General features: G+C 39.2%; 1 protein-coding gene across 2 annotated transcripts in view; it reads right to left on the bottom strand.

The window, feature by feature from the left end:
- The window catches only part of LOC124619376 (5-oxoprolinase), a 204,989-nt gene that overhangs the window by 85,879 nt on the left and 99,253 nt on the right, over window positions 1–19,857 (bottom strand). For both annotated transcript variants that reach the window (XM_047145702.1, XM_047145701.1), the window contains exons 6-10: window positions 16,629–16,889; window positions 12,601–12,732; window positions 5,702–5,903; window positions 4,506–4,728; window positions 2,405–2,543 (exon numbers count right to left, since the gene is read on the bottom strand). In XM_047145702.1, the coding sequence (XP_047001658.1) occupies window positions 2,405–2,543; window positions 4,506–4,728; window positions 5,702–5,903; window positions 12,601–12,732; window positions 16,629–16,889 (957 nt within the window). The remainder of the gene's footprint in view (window positions 1–2,404; window positions 2,544–4,505; window positions 4,729–5,701; window positions 5,904–12,600; window positions 12,733–16,628; window positions 16,890–19,857) is intronic.

Here is a 19,857-nt window from a genome sequence, read left to right on the forward strand (position 1 = left end):
CGAAACTGAAAGCCAAATAAAATAACAATTTGAAAATTTAGATGGCTGAAAAATGTTTGATTTGACATTTGGATACAATTCAGCTTCTGAGTCTCAAAGCTTCTAGAACATTGATGTATTTATGCATCTGGTGAACTTATGTAATGGCATAGTTTATCTGTAAGCACAGTCCTTGGTTAAAAGGATGGAACTGTCAATTTAGCCCAGGACCATTCAACTTGTACTCTATGAAGCAGCAAGATTTTGCTTTCACTCTGTGAGTCATGAGCACTGGGAGCAGGAGTGCTCACTACTAGAAGTAGTGTCCTGCAGCAGCATTGTCTAATGTATTACGCAGTGCACAGCGAACCAAAGCTCATTCTATCAGTGATAGAACATGCCTCTGCCAGGCACTTTATTGTGAATAGCAGAGTAATCGTGTAGATGTAGATGTAAATATAGATAGCAGCATTGTAAATTGAAGACAGCCAGTTGACCACACTCTTTGTTTGCCACCTCACACTACACCCATGGGCCAGGTAGCCCCTCGCTCTTCCCACTGTTATCATCAGTCATTCTGTGTATCACATATGGCTCCACACTATCAAACAGCCTTAATCAATGGTCCCATCTTAGGCAAACATGGGGAAGACACACGGTATTTATACATTTCGAGTGTGCTATTATGATATGGAGAATGAGATGAATGTTATGTTCCTCTGCCTTATCCTGTATCTTCAAAGGGTCAGCAAGTTAATTTTGGCAATATTAATCACAGAGGATGGCCAGACATTCTTGCTGTCTTCCTCCCCAGGATGGATCTGTGCACCCCACCTGTCTGCAACTAGTGTTATCCCACGTGAAAGTGTGAAAATGTTTATGAACTGTTCGCGAATCATGTAACAGGGGCAGTACACAGGTACCAGCCCAGAAGTTAGATGTGGGAAACTGTCTAGAACCACATCCAGGCAGGTCGGCACACTAGACCTCATCATCAATCTGTTCAACAAATTCAATCTGTGGCTGGGGCAGCTCCCCGAATTCCAGAAGCAGCATGCTAATGAGCATGGCTGTTGACCAGGTCAATAAGAGTAATGCCTATCTGCTTGCAACATCTGTGTTAAGTTTCAAAGACATGTGTTAGACAAAGTTTAATTAGCAATCAATCAGATACAACTTAACTGAAGTGATAAATAGGGATGCCATCATCTTTTTAGGGAAGAAGGTGTTACGAAGAAGAAGGTGTTGCACTGGAGTATCTTCCAGAATTGTCAGTGAGTGAGATCTAACCAGAAGCCATTGTTGCTGATAGATCTTATGCTGTCAGTAGCTCCACAGAAGCGGCATTATTAACATGATATACTGTAATTTGATGTCATCTATTTTGCCAAAGGCAGCTCATATACAATTGCCACAATCCAGCTTCCACTGGTATCAAAGATGGATGCATACTTCTAAAGCTATTCTTCAATGTGCTATCACTTCACACCTGTGCTGCCTTATCAAAAGTTTTAAATTGTTGATGGTAACATGCTTCTGAGCAGTGCAGCCTCCCTGAAAGTATTCTGGTTCACACTATTGATATGTGAGTAACAGTTGACAGTAGTTTATAGCCAATGGAAAATTGTTCTGGATGTAGTAAATGTGTACGAGTGATACAGTAGAAAGCAGTTTAATGTGAACAGTACCTTTGGTTTACGAGTTGCTGCAATACAATAAACTGTTTTATAATGTCTTATCAGAGGTATTAGGAGTGTGTGTGGAAATGCACACACTTGGCATTATTTTGGAGTGTTTTTTGTGTCACGTACTCTTTTAGGAGGCCACAGTGCTTCCAATTAAATTCTGCTCTTTGTTAAATCATAGTTCTGTCCTTATTTTTCTGCTACAACAAATCTTTTCCAGATGTATGTACTCAATATCCCTTAATTATTTGTGTAGTGGAGAGAGAATGTGCTTCCTGCAAAGCCAAGCAGGTACGGGTGGTGCAAAGCCTGTGAACTCGTCTGCAGGGTGGCCCACAGTGCGAAGGTACCTAGGCACAACCAAAGGTATGGATAGGTTTCATTAGTTGGACCTACCATGCCACCACCGCAGAGCACTTACTTGTCAAAAAATACTGACATGCACACACTCCTCTGTGATTAAATTAAATTATGTGCAACACTTATCTGCAGATCATCCTCTCCTTTTTATGAGCTTCTTTTTCTTCTTCTTCAATGGTGTAAATTCTACCCTTACACTTCTGTTAAGTCTGCTCTGTCTTCCACCACTCACACTTGAATTTTTTCTACCTCTAAATTAGTCTCTTCTTACTTTCCATTACCCTGTACTTCTTTTTATATGTTACACAATATCATATTATTTGTATCTTTCTATAAAACTGAGTTGAATTACGTCTCAAAATAATGTTGTGTAATGTTACCTTGTCTGGAACTGGAGGCTCAGTAGCTGTTTCCACTTTATGATCTATATCTATCATGGACTTCCCAATACCTCTCACTCTTATGTCATCCACAACAATAGCTCTACCAGCAATTGTAAATCCAAACTCACGTTGGTATCTGTGGAAATAATTGGCAAATATTACACATATATTTCAGTAACGTGCTTCATCATAATTTACAGATTAGTTACCATCTTCTTTCACACAAAGATGGAAAGGACAGAAAAATAAAACCAGTATAAATACAGTTTTGGTTTAAATATCCCACAGACTGCTTAACATGCAATTTATTTATCCATCAATTCATTCTGCCTATAGCATTCTGCACTCCATTTGACGAAAGAAAATGTTCAGAGATGTGGAATGAATCAAATATGTCACTCAAGAAATCACAAAAATTTAATCCGTGTACCACATTATCAATAAACTGTCACTATACTACTTAAAGCTATTCACATGTGTGCCAGTCAAATTTTAGTAAGTCAGTTAAAAAAAAGTGTTACTTTGGAAAAAAGTTGCTGCCTCCTCAACTGTACTATTAAGCCACATTAGACCGCAGTATTCAGCAACAGGGTAGATGAGTCCTAAGGAAGAACATCATATGTAATAGATCTTGCACCCCATGAGGTGCCATTCTGCTTCTGTATGACGTTATTGTACAATCTCAGCTTTGCTGCAGTGTTTTCTGTGTGTTTCTTGTAGGATAAGGTTCTATCCAGAGTATTTCTAGATTTTTTGGAAGTCTTGGTGGTGGAGGACTTGATCATTAAAAGTATTAAAGGTGATCTAGTTTTGCACTGACTATTCTAGTGTTAAGATATTTTGGGTTTGGTGTTAATCTCAACTTTTTAAAGTATTCATGCACTGTACTTATATCTGCAGATAGTATCTCTTCATCAGCTTCAAGACTTCTCTGCTGAGTGGCCAAAGCCAAACTGTCTGCAGAAATGAACTCCCTCAACTCTGTTTCAGAAAAATCAGTCATATGTAAGTTGAAATGTGCCTACAACCCATTTACATACAGTACATTACTGCTTGTCACAGTGCTCTATGGTGAACACTTCCACTTGCCATGCAGGTAAAAGAACTTTTAAACCCTTGAATCTAGACATTTTATTTTGAATTACTTGGGCTTTCCAGTTCTTGCTTTATATTAAAAGCTTGTGGCATATCTTCCCACCAGAGCACAAATCTATTCTGAACCCTAGACAAGCTGGCAAAGTCTACTTAAAATTTATTTTTGTGTCTTGTATTGTGGTTACATACATCACAGTTCAGGTGAAAGTGATTATTATTGCCAGCATCAAAAACCATTATGGAGGAATGTATTTGGAAGATTCTTAAAAAGGGCTTCTTCAAATTGCACATTTATTTACTTCACACAAGATTCTTACTGCTTGATTCTGCTGAATGGACACTTCACAAAACCTTCCCTTTGTGATGGAACATAGGAACGCTATTATACAATAAGTTGAGATTAGGACTAAATTTGTTTCTGACTGCATAAATAGTCTTCAATTTCTTTCTATAGTGTCATGATCAATTTTTGAACTACCAAGACTCATCCTCAGATGTATCCGGTATATATACGTTTAACCAAATACGAGATATGTTTCTCCTAGTATCACAAATTGCTGTCATCACTATCCAGCCACAGTATGTACTGTGAAACCTGTAACCACAGCACCAACTGGTAAGTGACTGCTCAGGGACTGGCAACAGATTGCACAAAGAATTCATCAAAATATATTTCTTGACATAGGAAAATGGCTGAAACCAGTTATGTTCATCAAGTAGCACATAATCACATCAAAACACATCAGAATATTGAGTTTGGCAGTCATCAAAACAGTAGAAGATGTGGAAACAGATCTCTAAGCTGCTACATGTTTATCTATGTCTGAAGCAGCAGAAACCACAGTTGAGATCAGGAGTGTACAATAATGTCACTCACTCTTGTCAAATCGTGGGCAAACCACATCAAGACTTATATTTATATAACCCAAAAACTGTTAAATATTTGTCAGATAATATTAAAACATATATTAAGTTACAACTATCAGTTTTTGTGGAAACAAACCTTTGGAGAAAAGTCTCCTTAAAGTCACCGTGTTTACATTCAGACATTGAATTCTTGCTCATTTTACGAGGGCAACACATTAGTGCACAATCTGTTCCTTCATATCGAAGATGTAGAAATGGTTCAGTCTCAATTTGCTCAGTAGCAAACCCCTGTTCCATTAATTTCTGCCGACACTCTGCTTCTAGTGCATCAAGACGTTCATCTAGATAAGTAAATGAATCTGTGGGAGAAAAAAAAGAAACATACTCACACATATAATATGGTTCATAGCTGAAACATACAATGTTGTGAAGAAATTGTTGTCTCAGAAAGGCTAATAGATTATGAAATACAATACTAAAAATAAGTGACGTCTTTCAAAGCTATATCATAGTAGACTCTCTCAAAACACATTTTGCTGTCACATGAAGTTGTGTTGTAATGTTTTCAGCTTTATTTCTTGTCATGTCACCACCATCATGCAAATGACATTCACTCTTGGATACAGACCTCTCACAGACTATTCCATGCAATCATGTTGTTCTTGCATTTTTTTGTCATCTGTAATTAGGTCATTATCCGAGTATTTAATAAATCTTTCCATTTTGAGTCTAATTGTCTTTAGGGTAGTGGTATGACTAAGTATGCCCACCAGTCTCTAGATGACACCATTCTCTTCACTTGTAGCTGGTTTCATTGTTATTGTATCAGTTTGTTTTGCACTCTTGTGATATAAGCAAAGCATGGCTGTGCCCTACCTGCATCCTACTCCATTTGCACCAATGAAGTACAGTGTTTTGTAACCCACCCCCCTTTTATTGTCACACAATCTAAGATGAACTGAACCCCACAGCATACTTTTCCACATGGGACAATGTTTCGTTTCCATGGCAATGTGTTTACCAGTTACTCAAGACACAAATATAAAATGCTCTTTGTTTTTGTACTGCATTAAGCATTAGCTGTGATAAGGCTTTCAATAGATGCAGTTTGAAAACTGAGAACATTTTGTCCAGTAATTTAAATTCTGTGTTCCACTCTACAATTTCATATACAACTTGCAAATGATACATTCTGCTTTACCCACAACCAAAGGCAGCTTCTTCCTTTGCCTGATTAAAATCCAATGTTTTTTTTTATGTGGTTGATGCTTGGACAATTCCTGGAAATAAAATAAGAATTAATAGCTTAACAGTATTATGGATTAAAATTACCTTGCTCATACAATTTTGCACATGGTTCTTGGGCCTCATGAACAACATCTGCAAGAGCCATACCAAATGCTGAAAGAATTCCAGCATATTTGTGAACAAATACAGTTCCCATTCCAAGTGCACGAGCAATTGAACATGCATGCTGCCCTCCTGCTCCTCCAAAGCAGGCCAGTACGTGCCGGGAAGTGTCGTAACCCTTTGCCTAGCCAAAACAAAAGCGCATTACAAATGATAGCCCTTAAATTTACACTGATATGAAACAGAGAAAATAAAATAATTTTCTATTTCTAACAGTTCAGATCAATTTACTGATCCAACAGAAAGCATTGTATACACTGCTATCACTAAATGAATAGAAGTAAACAGCAGACTGTTGTAAAGATAAGAACATAACATAAAAATTTATGAACAATGAATGTAAAAATGTAAGGCCTCACTTTGTACAATTCATTAAGTCCTTAACCATATACAATGCCACCTTTTTAATTCCATTTTATGGCATCCTGGCATACATGAAAGTTTTTAATGACAGACTGAGATATTTATAACTAATACAAATTTTGCTGATTTTTGTACTGTGACAATCATTCATTTGTTTATAACCTTTTTTTGTTTTTAAGGTCTACTGGTTTGTAGTTCTGCTGGTTTTCTCTTGGTCCAGTGAAACAAAGAATAAATGATAAAAGAACAGTCATAATTTTGAGCTTTTGTAAAACAGCCTTCAAGCTTGTGATTAGTTGCATTTTGTCAGTGATGTACCCTGTTGGTAGCCATCTGGTTATTCGTCCTAAGTGCAGCAGTATAGATGCAGCATACCTGGTAGATTACATGTTTACTTTCACAGCTAAACAGAACAGAACAAAATATTCGGCTGCACCTTTGACGGAATAGGACTTGCACCTGAATGGACAGGTGGTGCAAAGGTGGGCCAGCCACCATTCATCCACAAATAGGTGGTTGCCCATCCTCTTTGCTGTTTCAATCCCAGAATTTCCATAAGCAAAATATAGTTTATTCAATGACTTGAAGAAGAGGACAGTGGTAATTCCATATGAAGAAAATATGCAGGCTACATTTTACTAGAGCCACCCACTGCCTTCAACAGAAATTGGGCACAGCTGCACAATGTCCTCTGCGCTGACAACACTTGACCAATCAACAATGGCAAGACAAATTGTGAGTAGTGCATGGAATGTACTCAAGCAATTTATGTAGCAGACATACTACATATGAATGAAATAAGTATTGCTGTCAGTAAAATTGAAAAAAGCTTCAAGGCCCCAGTGGAATTCCCATCAGATTCTGTACTAAATTTGCGGCTGAATTAGCCCCTCTTCTGACTATAATCTATTGCATATCCCTCAAACAAAAAACCATGTCCTGTTCTTGAAAAAAAAAGCACAGGTCACACCCATCTATAAGAAGGGTAGAAGAAGTGATCGACAAAACTCTCATCCAATATCCCTGACATTAATTTGTTGTAGAATCTTAGAAAATATTCTGAGCTCGAATGTAATAAGGTACTTTGAACACAATGATCTCCTCAATGCTAACCAGCCTGGATTCCGAAAACATCGATCATGTGACACCCAACTCTCACTTTTTTCATATGACATACTGAAAGCTATGGATCAAGGCAATCAGGTAGATACAGTATTTCTTGATTTCTGAAAAGCATTTGACTCAGTGCCACATCTAAGCTTATTGTCAAAAGTATGATTATATGGGGTACCAAGTGAGATTTGTGACTGGACTGAGGACTTTTTGGTGGGGAGGAAGCAACATGTTATCTTGGATGAAGAGTCATCATCAGATGTGGAAGAAGCTTTAGGTGTACCCCAGGGAAGTGTGGTGCGACCCTTTACATTCATGTTGTAAGTCAATGACCTTGCAGAAAATATTAATAGTAACCTCAGGCCTTTTGCAGGTGATGCAGTTATCTATGACCTAGTACAGTTGCAAAGAAGCTGCATAAATATTCAGTTAGATCTTGATATGATTTTGAAGTGGTGCACAGATTGGCAACTTGCTTTAAATGTGCAGAGCAGAAATGTAAGCTATGCACTTCACAAAATGAAGAAAAAAAAGTAGTATTCTATGACTAGAATATCAGTGAGTCACTCTTGGAATCAGCCAAATCATACAAATAGCTGGATGGAACACTTTGTAGGGACATGAAATGTAATGGTCACATAGGTTCCATCATGGTCAAAGCAGGTGGTAGATACTGTTTATTGGTACAATACTGGGGAAGTGCAATCAATCTACACAGGAAACTGCTTACAAATCACTCATGCAACTGATTCTAGAATATTGCTCAAATGTTGTGGGACCCATACCAAATAGGACTACATGTGGGATACTGAACGTATACAGAGATGCCCAGAATGAATGGTCACAGGCTTGTTTGATCTGTGCGAGAATGTCACACAGATACTGCAAGAACTGAACTGGAAGAATCTTTAAGATAGTTTACATCTATCCTGATAAAGTCTGTTAACAAAGTTTCAAGAACCAGCTTTAAATGATGACTCCAGGAATATACTACAACCCTCTACATATCACTCACATAGGTAACAGGGAATAAGATTACAATAATTATTGCATGTACAGAGGCATTCAAACAATCATTCTACTCACACTCCATATGTGAATGAAATGAGAGGAAACCTTAATAACTGGACAATGGGACATACCATCTGCCATATACCTATGGTGGTTTGCAGAGTATACATGTAGATACTTTCCACAATAGAGATACAGCAAACTACTCTCCAAGTGGCAGCACACAGAAACACAAGGAACTGTCATCTTTCTTAACCATAGCCCCTTCTGTCATAATGGAGGCATGAGTCAGAGTACAACACATTTCTAAGGCTTTAGCATAGGTGAAAAGCCGCCCCAACCCCAGTTCAAGAGAGGTGTACCTGACAGAGTAAGAGGGAAAAACTAATTGGCTCTTCTTCTTTGACAGACTAAGTCACCATTGTTCTATTTGGGTCAAACAGGCTTCTATTCTAGATTTTGCTTTTTGCCATACCTTTATTATAAGCATTTTTTTGGTGCCCAGTCCTATTCTACAGGAAGATTTGGTCCAAAAATATTTTACTACAGACCCTGAATAGCAACTGATTTCTTTTGATTTCAGATGGTGCTAAGCACTATGTGATCAAAAGTATCTGGACACCTAACTGAAAATGACTTACAAGTTAGTGGCACCCTCCATCAGTAATGCTGGAATTCAATATGGTGTTGGCCCACCCTTAGCCTTGATGACAGCTTCCACTCTCACAGGCAACGTTCAGTCAGGTGCTGGAAGGTTTCTTGGGGAATGGCAGCCCATTCTTCACAGAGTACTGCATTGAGAAGAGGTATCGATGTCTGTTGGTGAGGCCTGGCATAAAGTCAGCATTCCAAAATGTCCCAAAGGTGTCCTATAGGATTCAGGTCAGGACTCTCTGCAGGCCAGTCCATAACAGGGATGTTACTGTCATGTAACCACTTCGCCATAGGCCATTGATTATGAACAGATGCTCAATCATGTTGAAAGATGGAGTCGCCATCCCTGAATTGCTCTTCAACAGTGGGAAGCAATAAGATGCTTAAAACATCAATGTAGGCCTGTGCTGCGATAGTGCCATGCAGAACACACAAGGTCTGCAAGCCCCCTCCATGAATAACATGACCACACCGTAACACCACCACATCTGAGTTTTACTGTTGGCACTAGGCACACTGACAGATGATGTTCACCAGTCAATCATCATACCCACACCTTACCATCGGATTGCCACATTGTGAACCATGATTTGTCACTCGACACAATATTTTTCCACTGTTCAATCGTCCAATGTTTACGCACCTTACACCAAGCAAGGTGTCGTTTGGCATTTACCAGCGTGATGTGTGGCTTATGAGCAGCCGCTCGACCATGAAATCAAAGTTTTCCCACCTAACTGTCATAATACTTGCAATGGATCCTGATGCAGTTTTGAATTCCTGTGTGATGGTCTAAATAGATGTCTGCCTATTGCACATTACGACCCTCTTCAACTGTCTGCGGTCTCTATCAGTCATCAGTCAACAGACGAGGTCAGCCTCTATGCTTTTGTGCTGTCTGTGTCCCTTCATGTTTCCACCTCACTATTACATTGGAAACAGTGGACCTGGGGCATTTAGGAGTGTGGAAATCTCGCGCACAGATGTATGACACAAGTGCCACCCAATCACCTGACCATGTTCGAAGCCATGAATTCCGCCGAGTGCCCCATTCTGCTCTCTCACAATGTCTAATGACTACTTAGATCGCTGATATGGAGTACCTAGCAGTAGGTGGCAGCACAATGCACCTAATATAAAAAACTTATGTTTTTGGGGGTGTCCGGATACTTTTGATCACGTAGTGTATTAGCTAATACAGATAGCCAATTAACAGGTGTAGGTCTAAGTGTTTCAGATAGTACTCTCATTGCTTCTCTCAGCTGAGGTAAGGTGGACAGGAACACTTTACTGTCAGTCTCTCAGGCTCACTTTGAAAATGGCTTAACATTTTACTGCTGAAATACTAGCAGCAGTATTTTATGAATCGCAAAATTTTACATTTCTGAACATTTAAAACAAGTTGCCAACCTTTGCACCAGTTTAAAATATTATCATGAGGGGCTGGATATTTGTGCCACTTTCCTCCTCAGGTAATAGTTCATTACAGATAACTGCATGACCTGCAAAAACTCTGTCCATAGTGTGATGGACACAAACCAGTTGGGATTTATGGAATATAATGTATGAATTAATGAAGGAAGGGACACTTATGCTGTCCTGCATGCAGGCATCTAAAGTGGCCTAACTTAGTAAGCAGATACAGTGTTGGTCAGATAGGCAAGGTGAAGATTTGTGTTATGTCTTCAAACAGCAATGCTCGGTACCAGTTGGCTATTACAGGTAATGACTGAATGTGTGCACATTTGCAGAAGTAATAAAAGTCATTAGAGAATTAATGGAGCTGCTATTATTGGTACTAACCACCCATTCACCCTTACACAACCCCATAGTCCACAATTCACCTATCCTGATCATATTGAAGTCCGAATCCCTTATGTAACTAACAATTTTAATTGAGTAACACATTAAATACCCATTTGCTTTCTTTTAGAACTATGGACATCTCATTTGTTATAATTTAAATTTTTCCAATTTTACTGTACATCTATTGTGCATATTCTTCATATTTTAAGACAGTTGTAATTTATTGAATCATAATTAGTGAACGATTAAGATACAGCAAATCTGCAATTGGATACAGATACGATGACGGATCACACAGATAATTTTGTTTCAGCCTAACCCCAGATTATGGTTGTATCTCACCATCAGAGTGAAAATAAACACTTGTACCCTAGAACATGCGCCAAAGAGTGCACATTGTGCCCAAGACTTTCCCCACCATCTGATTTCATTTTCAGATAGTATTCAGGAAGAATAATTTTTGACATTCTTAATACTACCCCAAATTTTCTAATGTTACTGCCAGGGTCATTGTGCAATACGTATTTTGAGTGAAGTACCTGTAATACGGTGCTTCCTTTGTACTCAGATGTGGCTCTTGGAATTTTGAGAGTAAGGTCCACTGAGATTCATGACGTATTTCCTGTACTGTGCCATCCCACAATGAGCATTTCTGTGATGCTCTCCCACTGACTGAAGAAACACATAATAAATTGTGCACCTCTTCCTTTTATTCATCAAAGTTAGTATCGATCCCAAATACATCAACAATTTTTTGAGTATGAGTCTACAAAAGCAAACTCCTTGACAGATGAATCACACTTCATCAGGATTGTTCCGATAAATTGGAATCGGATGTATTCCTAACCCACAGCTTGACTAATACGGTGATTTTATCTAAAATTGTTTTGGGTGGATATTCTTAAATACTTGACGGCTGAGACTGAGTTCGAGGACTGATTTCCAATCATGCAGCCATTCAATTTTGGGCCTCTATCTTTTTTACATACATTACATCCAATTTCTGTAAGTCAAGGGTCAGCCTGCCAGTTTTTACACCAAGCACCAATCATCATGTCTTCCAACACTTCATAACCAGTTTCTAATGACATCAGCCTCATGAACACAGCTGTGCTGTCTAGAAATACACGCAGGTGTTGTAGCTCACATAAGCCAGCAGTTACAGTTTCAGTCACCTCTAATGTGTCTTGCAGGATCAGCATAGTGGTATATCAAGATGCTTCTGTAAAAACTGTTTCTTCCATTCTGCTTGGCTTGCCAAACACTGTTACACAGCACAACAATGTCTATGTTTGTACAGCTTCTCAAACTCACAGCTTATACATTACTTCTTTAATTAAGTCACCAACTGCATGCATTTAATTCTGTTATGTTAAAATCTGCTCTAGTGTAGGTCATCACCAGTGGAGGGGGTGGTACACATATATGTATACAGGAAAATAGGTGGCATATGCAGTGGGACACAATCCAACATACATGTGATGGTATCTGGTGTCACACAGCTTCCAGAACCATCACAAAAGGGTCGCTAAATAACTGCAATTGTATGTCAATATTTCACATTGCAATATTGCCATTGTGACATACCTTTAATCATGTCTACTTCCATTTAATGGATCTGGTTGATTACAAACAACTTAATGTTGTCTTGTGATTCTAATGTCTATCAGTGTACAAGAAGGAAGAGATATTGCTAAATCTAATTAGTATTAAGTTAGCCTTCAACTAAATCTCTTCTCTACAACACTCGCGTAGACTCAAGCAACCAAATCTAATTTTATGAAAAAAGAAAAAAAAAACTACATGAAAAGCCAAAATCCATCTTGTTTTTGAAGAACAATTAACTACATTCGACAGTGACTGAATAGTGTTACCTGTGTAAGGGCTCTGATTGGGCGACACATGGTTTCATTTGCAACCTTAATGAATCCCATAGCAACTTCTTCAACAGACATTGTATCTTTCTTCAAAAGTTCAGTCTCCTGACTTGTCAGGAAGTTGTTTATCTGTAAAAGAAAAATAAAATACTGATAGCCTAAAATGATTTATTTAGCATACATAGTGAATGATACTTCAGTCCTTAAAAAATATTGGTATGTTACAGATAACCTTTTGTTGAAAGAAGTATTCAAAGTACCAGATCTTCTTCTTCTTCTTCTTCTTTTTCTACTACTACTACTTCTTCTTCTTCTTCTTCAAAGCCCTAAAATGCAAGATAGCTTCCAATGCTTCTTTTGCAATGTGCACAACTAAATACACAACTTGCACTCCTGTGAACACTTAAAATTCGTTACTCAATTACTTCATTTAGTTTCAATCGCTTTCTGAAGCAATGTTGTGTTGTTGTTCAACAGGAATTAAAAGAAATGATCATAGGGTGTTATTGGGTGGGAGATCCCATGTGGAGTTCTTTGGCCATCTAATGCGAGTCTTTATTTGACGCAATTTCTGCAATTTGCAGATCGATGATGATGAGGACAACATAACATCTACTCCCCAAGGGGATACAATCTCTGACCTGGCTGGGACACTAATCTGGGCCTCCTGCATTGCAGTCAGCCACGCTGACTTGTCAGCTAAGGAGATGGACATCGAATGCAAAATATATAAGGCCACTTTCAATTATCAGTTCCACTTCATCTTCTCTTTATCTATGAAGACAACATTCACCCCCTTCCTCAACTTTTTTCATTATAGCCCATCTGTTCTATATGATGGTCTAACCTCTAGCTGACCCCTCCCCCTCCCCCCCCCCCCCCCCCGCCCCCTATTCTTCCGTAACTAGCATATTAACTTATTTCCCACACACTGCAACCTGTAAGAGTCTTGTCCAAGTTCCATAATCCACAACTTTCCCCTCAGTTTGAAAATGAATCCTATTTCAGGTATTTATCTTGGCAGATACTCTAATACACCAGTCAAATTTTCTTTGAACAAAAATTTCTTTTTTTTTTTTTCTACATACTCTATATCTGCACTCAGATAAGACTAATAAGGGTCCAACACACAACTACAATACTGAACATGAGGCTTAGTTAAGGAATTGTAGTTTTTGAAATGCCTTGTTGCTTGGAATAGTACCCCATTTAACAATAATGTGTTTCATGTACAAAACCAGAGACATTTGACACCAGGTGTTATACTACATATTTTAAATTTATTAACACCACAAGCAGCTCTCCTACAAATAATACTGAAGGGAAGAACTGGCTGGCAGCCTTGCGCGAACAGTGTTTAAGAACCTATAGCAGGACACATATCCCACAAAAATGGATCAATATTAGGCATGGCATGAACAGAAAATCACAAAGTGAACACATGATGTAAGTTTCTACATACACTCCTGGAAATGGAAAAAAGAACACATTGACACCGGTGTGTCAGACCCACCATACTTGCTCCGGACACTGCGAGAGGGCTGTACAAGCAATGATCACACACACGGCACAGTGGACACACCAGGAACCGCGGCGTTAGCCGTCGAATGGCGCTAGCTGCGCAGCGTTTGTGCACCGCCACCGTCAGTGTCAGCCAGTTTGCCGTGGCATACGGAGCTCCATCGCAGTCTTTAACACTGGTAGCATACCGCGACAGCGTGGACGTGAACCGTATGTGCAGTTGACAGACTTTGAGCGAGGGCGTATAGTGGGCATGCGGGAGGCCGGGTGGACGTACCGCCAAATTGCTCAACACGTGGGGCGTGAGGTCTCCACAGTACATCGATGTTGTCGCCAGTGGTCGGCGGAAGGTGCACGTGCCCGTCGACCTGGGACCGGACCGCAGCGACACACGGATGCACGCCAAGACCGTAGGATCCTACGCAGTGCCGTAGGGGACCGCACCGCCACTTCCCAGCAAATTAGGGACACTGTTGCTCCTGGGGTATCGGCGAGGACCATTCGCAACCATCTCCATGAAGCTGGGCTACGGTCCCGCACACCGTTAGGCCGTCTTCCGCTCACGCCCCAACATCGTGCAGCCCGCCTCCAGTGGTGTCGCGACAGGCGTGAATGGAGGGACAAATGGAGACGTGTCGTCTTCAGCGATGAGAGTCGCTTCTGCCTTGGTGCCAATGATGGTCGTATGCGTGTTTGGCACCGTGCAGGTGAGCGCCACAATCAGGACTGCATACGACTGAGGCACACAGGGCCAACACCCGGCATCATGGTGTGGGAAGCGATCTCCTACACTGGCCGTACACCACTGGTGATCGTCGAGGGGACACTGAATAGTGCACGGTACATCCAAACCGTCATCGAACCCATCGTTCTACCATTCCTAGACCGGCAAGGGAACTTGCTGTTCCAACAGGACAATGCACGTCCGCATGTATCCCGTGCCACCCAACGTGCTCTAGAAGGTGTATGTCAACTACCCTGGCCAGCAAGATCTCCGGATCTGTCCCCCATTGAGCATGTTTGGGACTTGATGAAGCGTCGTCTCACGCGGTCTGCACGTCCAGCACGAACGCTGGTCCAACTGAGGCGCCAGGTGGAAATGGCATGGCAAGCCGTTCCACAGGACTACATCCAGCATCTCTACGATCGTCTCCATGGGAGAATAGCAGCCTGCATTGCTGCGAAAGGTGGATATACACTGTACTAGTGCCGACATTGTGCATGCTCTGTTGCCTGTGTCTATGTGCCTGTGGTTCTGTCAGTGTGATCATGTGATGTATCTGACCCCAGGAATGTGTCAATAAAGTTTCCCCTTCCTGGGACAATGAATTCACAGTGTTCTTATTTCAATTTCCAAGAGTGTATTTTTGGTATTAGTCCAAATTATTTTGGAGATACACCCATAACTGAAACAGACATTTTGACCAATTTTGAAGCAGCCCTTATCAGGGTGACAAAGCTGCTGGTTTCAGAGGCACTGTTCCCTGCCTTCCCTCCCCAGCTGCAAATCCATGCCACATGACAGTTTTCTTGTGATTGCTTTTTTATGTTGGTATATTGGATACTACACTAGATACAACAACAAAATTAAGGAAACATTTGAATGTTTTACACAATCAAGTAATCATGGCATCAATCAACTGTCTGACAGGAGAGCCAGTGAATCACCTTATAATCAGAGCTTGTACACACTGATTAATTAACTGCTTCAAATGGCTAAATTACAGTTATTAACTAAATATGACCATATAAATCACGAAAGACACTGAAATATGGTAGCATACAATGAGCAATAATGGTAGGCAGCATACCTACTGTTACTTATAGAAAAACTAGATGCAAACACAATGTTGAGTAAAAATTACATCAACTGTAGTTTTATAATCAAATGATAAATTCTAGAGAAATTTGAACAGCCCCATATATTATCTGGTGTACAAAGTTTAATTCATGTGTCACTTACACTCATCATATATTTTAAGTTGCTTGTTACTTATTAAATTTTCCAATGTAGTTTAGGATTATGTCAATTAATTTGATCTATAATATTACAAATTCTACAATGCGTTTTCACAGTGTGCCAGTTTGCAGATAAATCTTTTTTGAGGACCAATTTGATAAACATTCCTTTCCACCTTACATAATATTAAAATCAACTTTTAAGAAAGACAACAGATGAGTGAATGCTCTCTTTTTGATTTGGAAGCAAGAGAAAGCTGGGAGATTCTTGAGGGGAAAGAAGAGTTGTAAATGGCCTGTTATGATTTTTTCCTTCCTTCTGTATTGTTACAGCCCATGAAAAAATGACTCTGCTTATCTAGCAATGTTGAACTGGGTGATAAAATATATTGGGCTAAGAAAAATGTATGAAACAAAAGTCAAATGGTTTTTATAGATTCTCACATTGGACATTGCTTTCAAACATACAAAATAGTGGTGTAACAGAATTTCATTTCCAAAAACTGAAATATCTGGAACTATAGAACGTAAAATGAAGTAATTACCTCAGCTGTGAGTTTTTCAAACTCAGAAATAGTCGCTTTTTTATCCAGGGGTTCATTCTCTGTAGGCCCAAATATTTTTGGGAAGTACTCGGGTAGGATCCTTCCAAGACACAGATTGGCATCAGTGACAGCCAGTGGTCCTCCCTTTCGGTAGCAGACAGGGCCTGGGTGTGCACCAGCAGATTCAGGACCCACCACAAACATTCCTGAGCGGAAAAAGAGCATCGAGCCACCGCCAGCAGCAACAGTGTTTACATCGAGCTGAAACATTAAGATTGTCCCTGTAAGTTGGCCACGTCAAAAGGCAGTTCTGTACTCTTGTGATAATATAGAAACATTAAAACTTTTTTCACAGTCCCTTTCATTAAGCTGATACCTCACACCCCTTTACACAAGGCTACATGAAGTAATCCAGTAGTCTTACAAAAAACATTATGCTGCATTCTATCACTTAAAACTAAGATGGGCACAAATTTCTAATCTCTGTAATAAGTCACAAAGTGAGAGATAGTTAAAACTTTCCTTCCTCTTTTGTGTAGTGTATGTTGCCCAAACTTATTCATTACATCACAATGTAAAGTACAACCAAATGTATTACTTGCAGTATAGTGATATGAAGTAAAATAGAAGTATAAGTATATATCGAAAACACAAAAGAATAATTCATTTAAATATTGCTATAAATCATGACAACATGACAAAATATTAATTAATTGCAAATTAAAATTGCCTATCATGGAAAAAGAACCCATGCCTCACAGTTTCGTAGCAAGTACAATGCTGTGTCCACACACACTCAAGAAAGTACTGGCACTAAGAATCAGATAATCTGTCCAGTGCACAGGTTTTGACAAAATTTTTACTACCAATAGTCTGGATTTCATGAAAATGAACATGTGGATCACAAAGTTAGGTAAAGGGAGACATTTTCCGATTAGTCAAAATGTGTTCACTGTAGTCCAATCCTTAACAACATGAAACTGTGATGAACGGATACCTACACATATTCTCCTGTAAAACATTAACACAAACTAACTAACCAGGACTCGGCATACTGTTACAGTATCAAACTTCATTAATTACTTATTTTAAAATTTCGTTATTTCTACATTATTGAACACACTGTGACAAAAGAAAACAAGTAATGCAAAATCACATTAGGTACCTGTACTTCATTTTGCTTGGATCATCACACCCATATTGAACCAATGTGCAGAAATGGTTATAAGCAAGGCAAAATATGTAAATAAAAACGGTAAGTCTTTCCGCTCCCGGGATTGGAATGACTCCTTACCCTCTCCCTTAAAACCCACATCCTTTCGTCCTTCCCTCTCCTTCCCTCTTTCCTGATGAGGCAACAGTTTGTTGCGAAAGCTTGAATTTTGTGTGTATGTTTGTGTTTGTTTGTGTGTCTATCGACGTGCCAGCACTTTCGTTTGGTAAGTCACATCATCTTTGTTTTTAGATATAAATAATTCTTTAGTTTAACTGAATATCGATTTGTAAACATACTACAGAAAGGCTATTCACTCAGTACTTTTAGCAGAACATTCTCTAATTTACCAGTCTAATACACAAAAAGAAAAAATACATTGTGTGACAGGTCAAAACACTTGATAATATTTGGTGTCACGGTAACATTGTTGGCTCAGCACCTGAGTGTACACTGTCATAAAAAAGGGCATTTAACATATAAGCAAACAGTTATAATGATACATGATATTGTTGAAATACATGTTGTAGAGCAAAATGAATGAGTGCTGCAGCAAAATCATGTATCAATTGCTTACAGCCCAAGAGCACCTTGAGCAGTAAGGAAGTTGCAGCATGTGGCAGCTGACCACTAGAAGATGAACTGGTGGCCATCCTTAATAATATATTAATTGTTAAAAATGACAGTAGCACTAACCATTCATTTGTTTTAATGGTTCCAAAAAGGATTAACATGGGTCTTATGGGCAGTTGCAGTTATGCTTCGGGTACTCGCAAGGTCAGAGTAGGTACTAATCATCTACGTCCCAGAGTACAGACATAGTCAAGAGCTAGCTTGCAGGGATGATAAGACAACTACAGACAGTGTGACAACCAAGAAATTTTGTAGTTCCTCGATTTCCCTACCAGTAAAATATTGTTCACCAGGTTCCGATAATTCTCAAAACTGGTTTTAAATGGATGATAGCATTGTTAATATGGGAAGATCTTGTGAAATAATTATGTAGAGAGCGAATGTACATGAATTACTAGATTATTGTCACATTGTGTTGGTAGAGCTATATCTTGACCAAACTATCATTATTGGTATTTGGTGGAAGTCAGTGACATAGTACAGGTTTAACTGTGCTTTAAAGAACAATGTATTAATTACAGTTACATTTTCAAACAATGGAAAATACAGGATGGAATAATGGCAATATTATGAAAAGGATAGCCTGCTAATCATAATACAGTGAAGACGTCGAGTCGCAGACCAGCACAACGTGTGTGTGTGTGTGTGTGTGTGTGTGTGGTGTGTGTGTGTGTGTGTGTGTTTTGTCTAATTCAGAAGAAGGCATTTTGACAAAAAGTTCACTTTTGTTGTCCTGTCTGTGACTCAACATCTCCACAGTCTACATCCAGCCTGTTATAATCAGAATATTAGGTAAGAAAAGGGTCCATGCTTCAACGATATTGTAATGGAAATACATGTTAGTAAGACATGAATTATAGGTTAATAAACAATTATATTGTATGGTTATCTTACGCTTCACATTTAAGTTTCATAAAAACACTAAGACAAATTAATCTCTCAGCACTGTTTTGCTGGAAGACTGAATCGATTTGATAATTTTACTTAAGTGTTAACAAAAAGAAACATTAGAGAATTTACCATATTGGTTTTTGTACTTTAGTCTACACAGAATTAAATTCTAGACTGAATTTTAGGAATTCAAACATGTACATGCAACCTCTTGGTGACTATGGATCTTTGTCTACTACACATATATAGTGGTCTTAAAATTCAACACCATATTACAAGTCAAAATCCTCACTTGGTTCAGAATCGCTGATGTTTTCATGACCTGGACCAAGCGTGAGGATAACCCATCCACATTCTCTAGAACCTCAACATCATCTCCCCCATTTGCGTCACCTGATACTCCTCAATCCAACAAGCTGCCTTCCTCTTGTTGATCTCCACGTCAAGGCTGGCTGGTTTAATACTTCCATCCACGTAAAACCTACTAACCGA

The sequence above is a fragment of the Schistocerca americana genome, chromosome 6 (genome assembly GCF_021461395.2).
Source record: "Schistocerca americana isolate TAMUIC-IGC-003095 chromosome 6, iqSchAmer2.1, whole genome shotgun sequence".
Classification (NCBI taxonomy): Eukaryota; Metazoa; Arthropoda; class Insecta; order Orthoptera; family Acrididae; genus Schistocerca; species Schistocerca americana.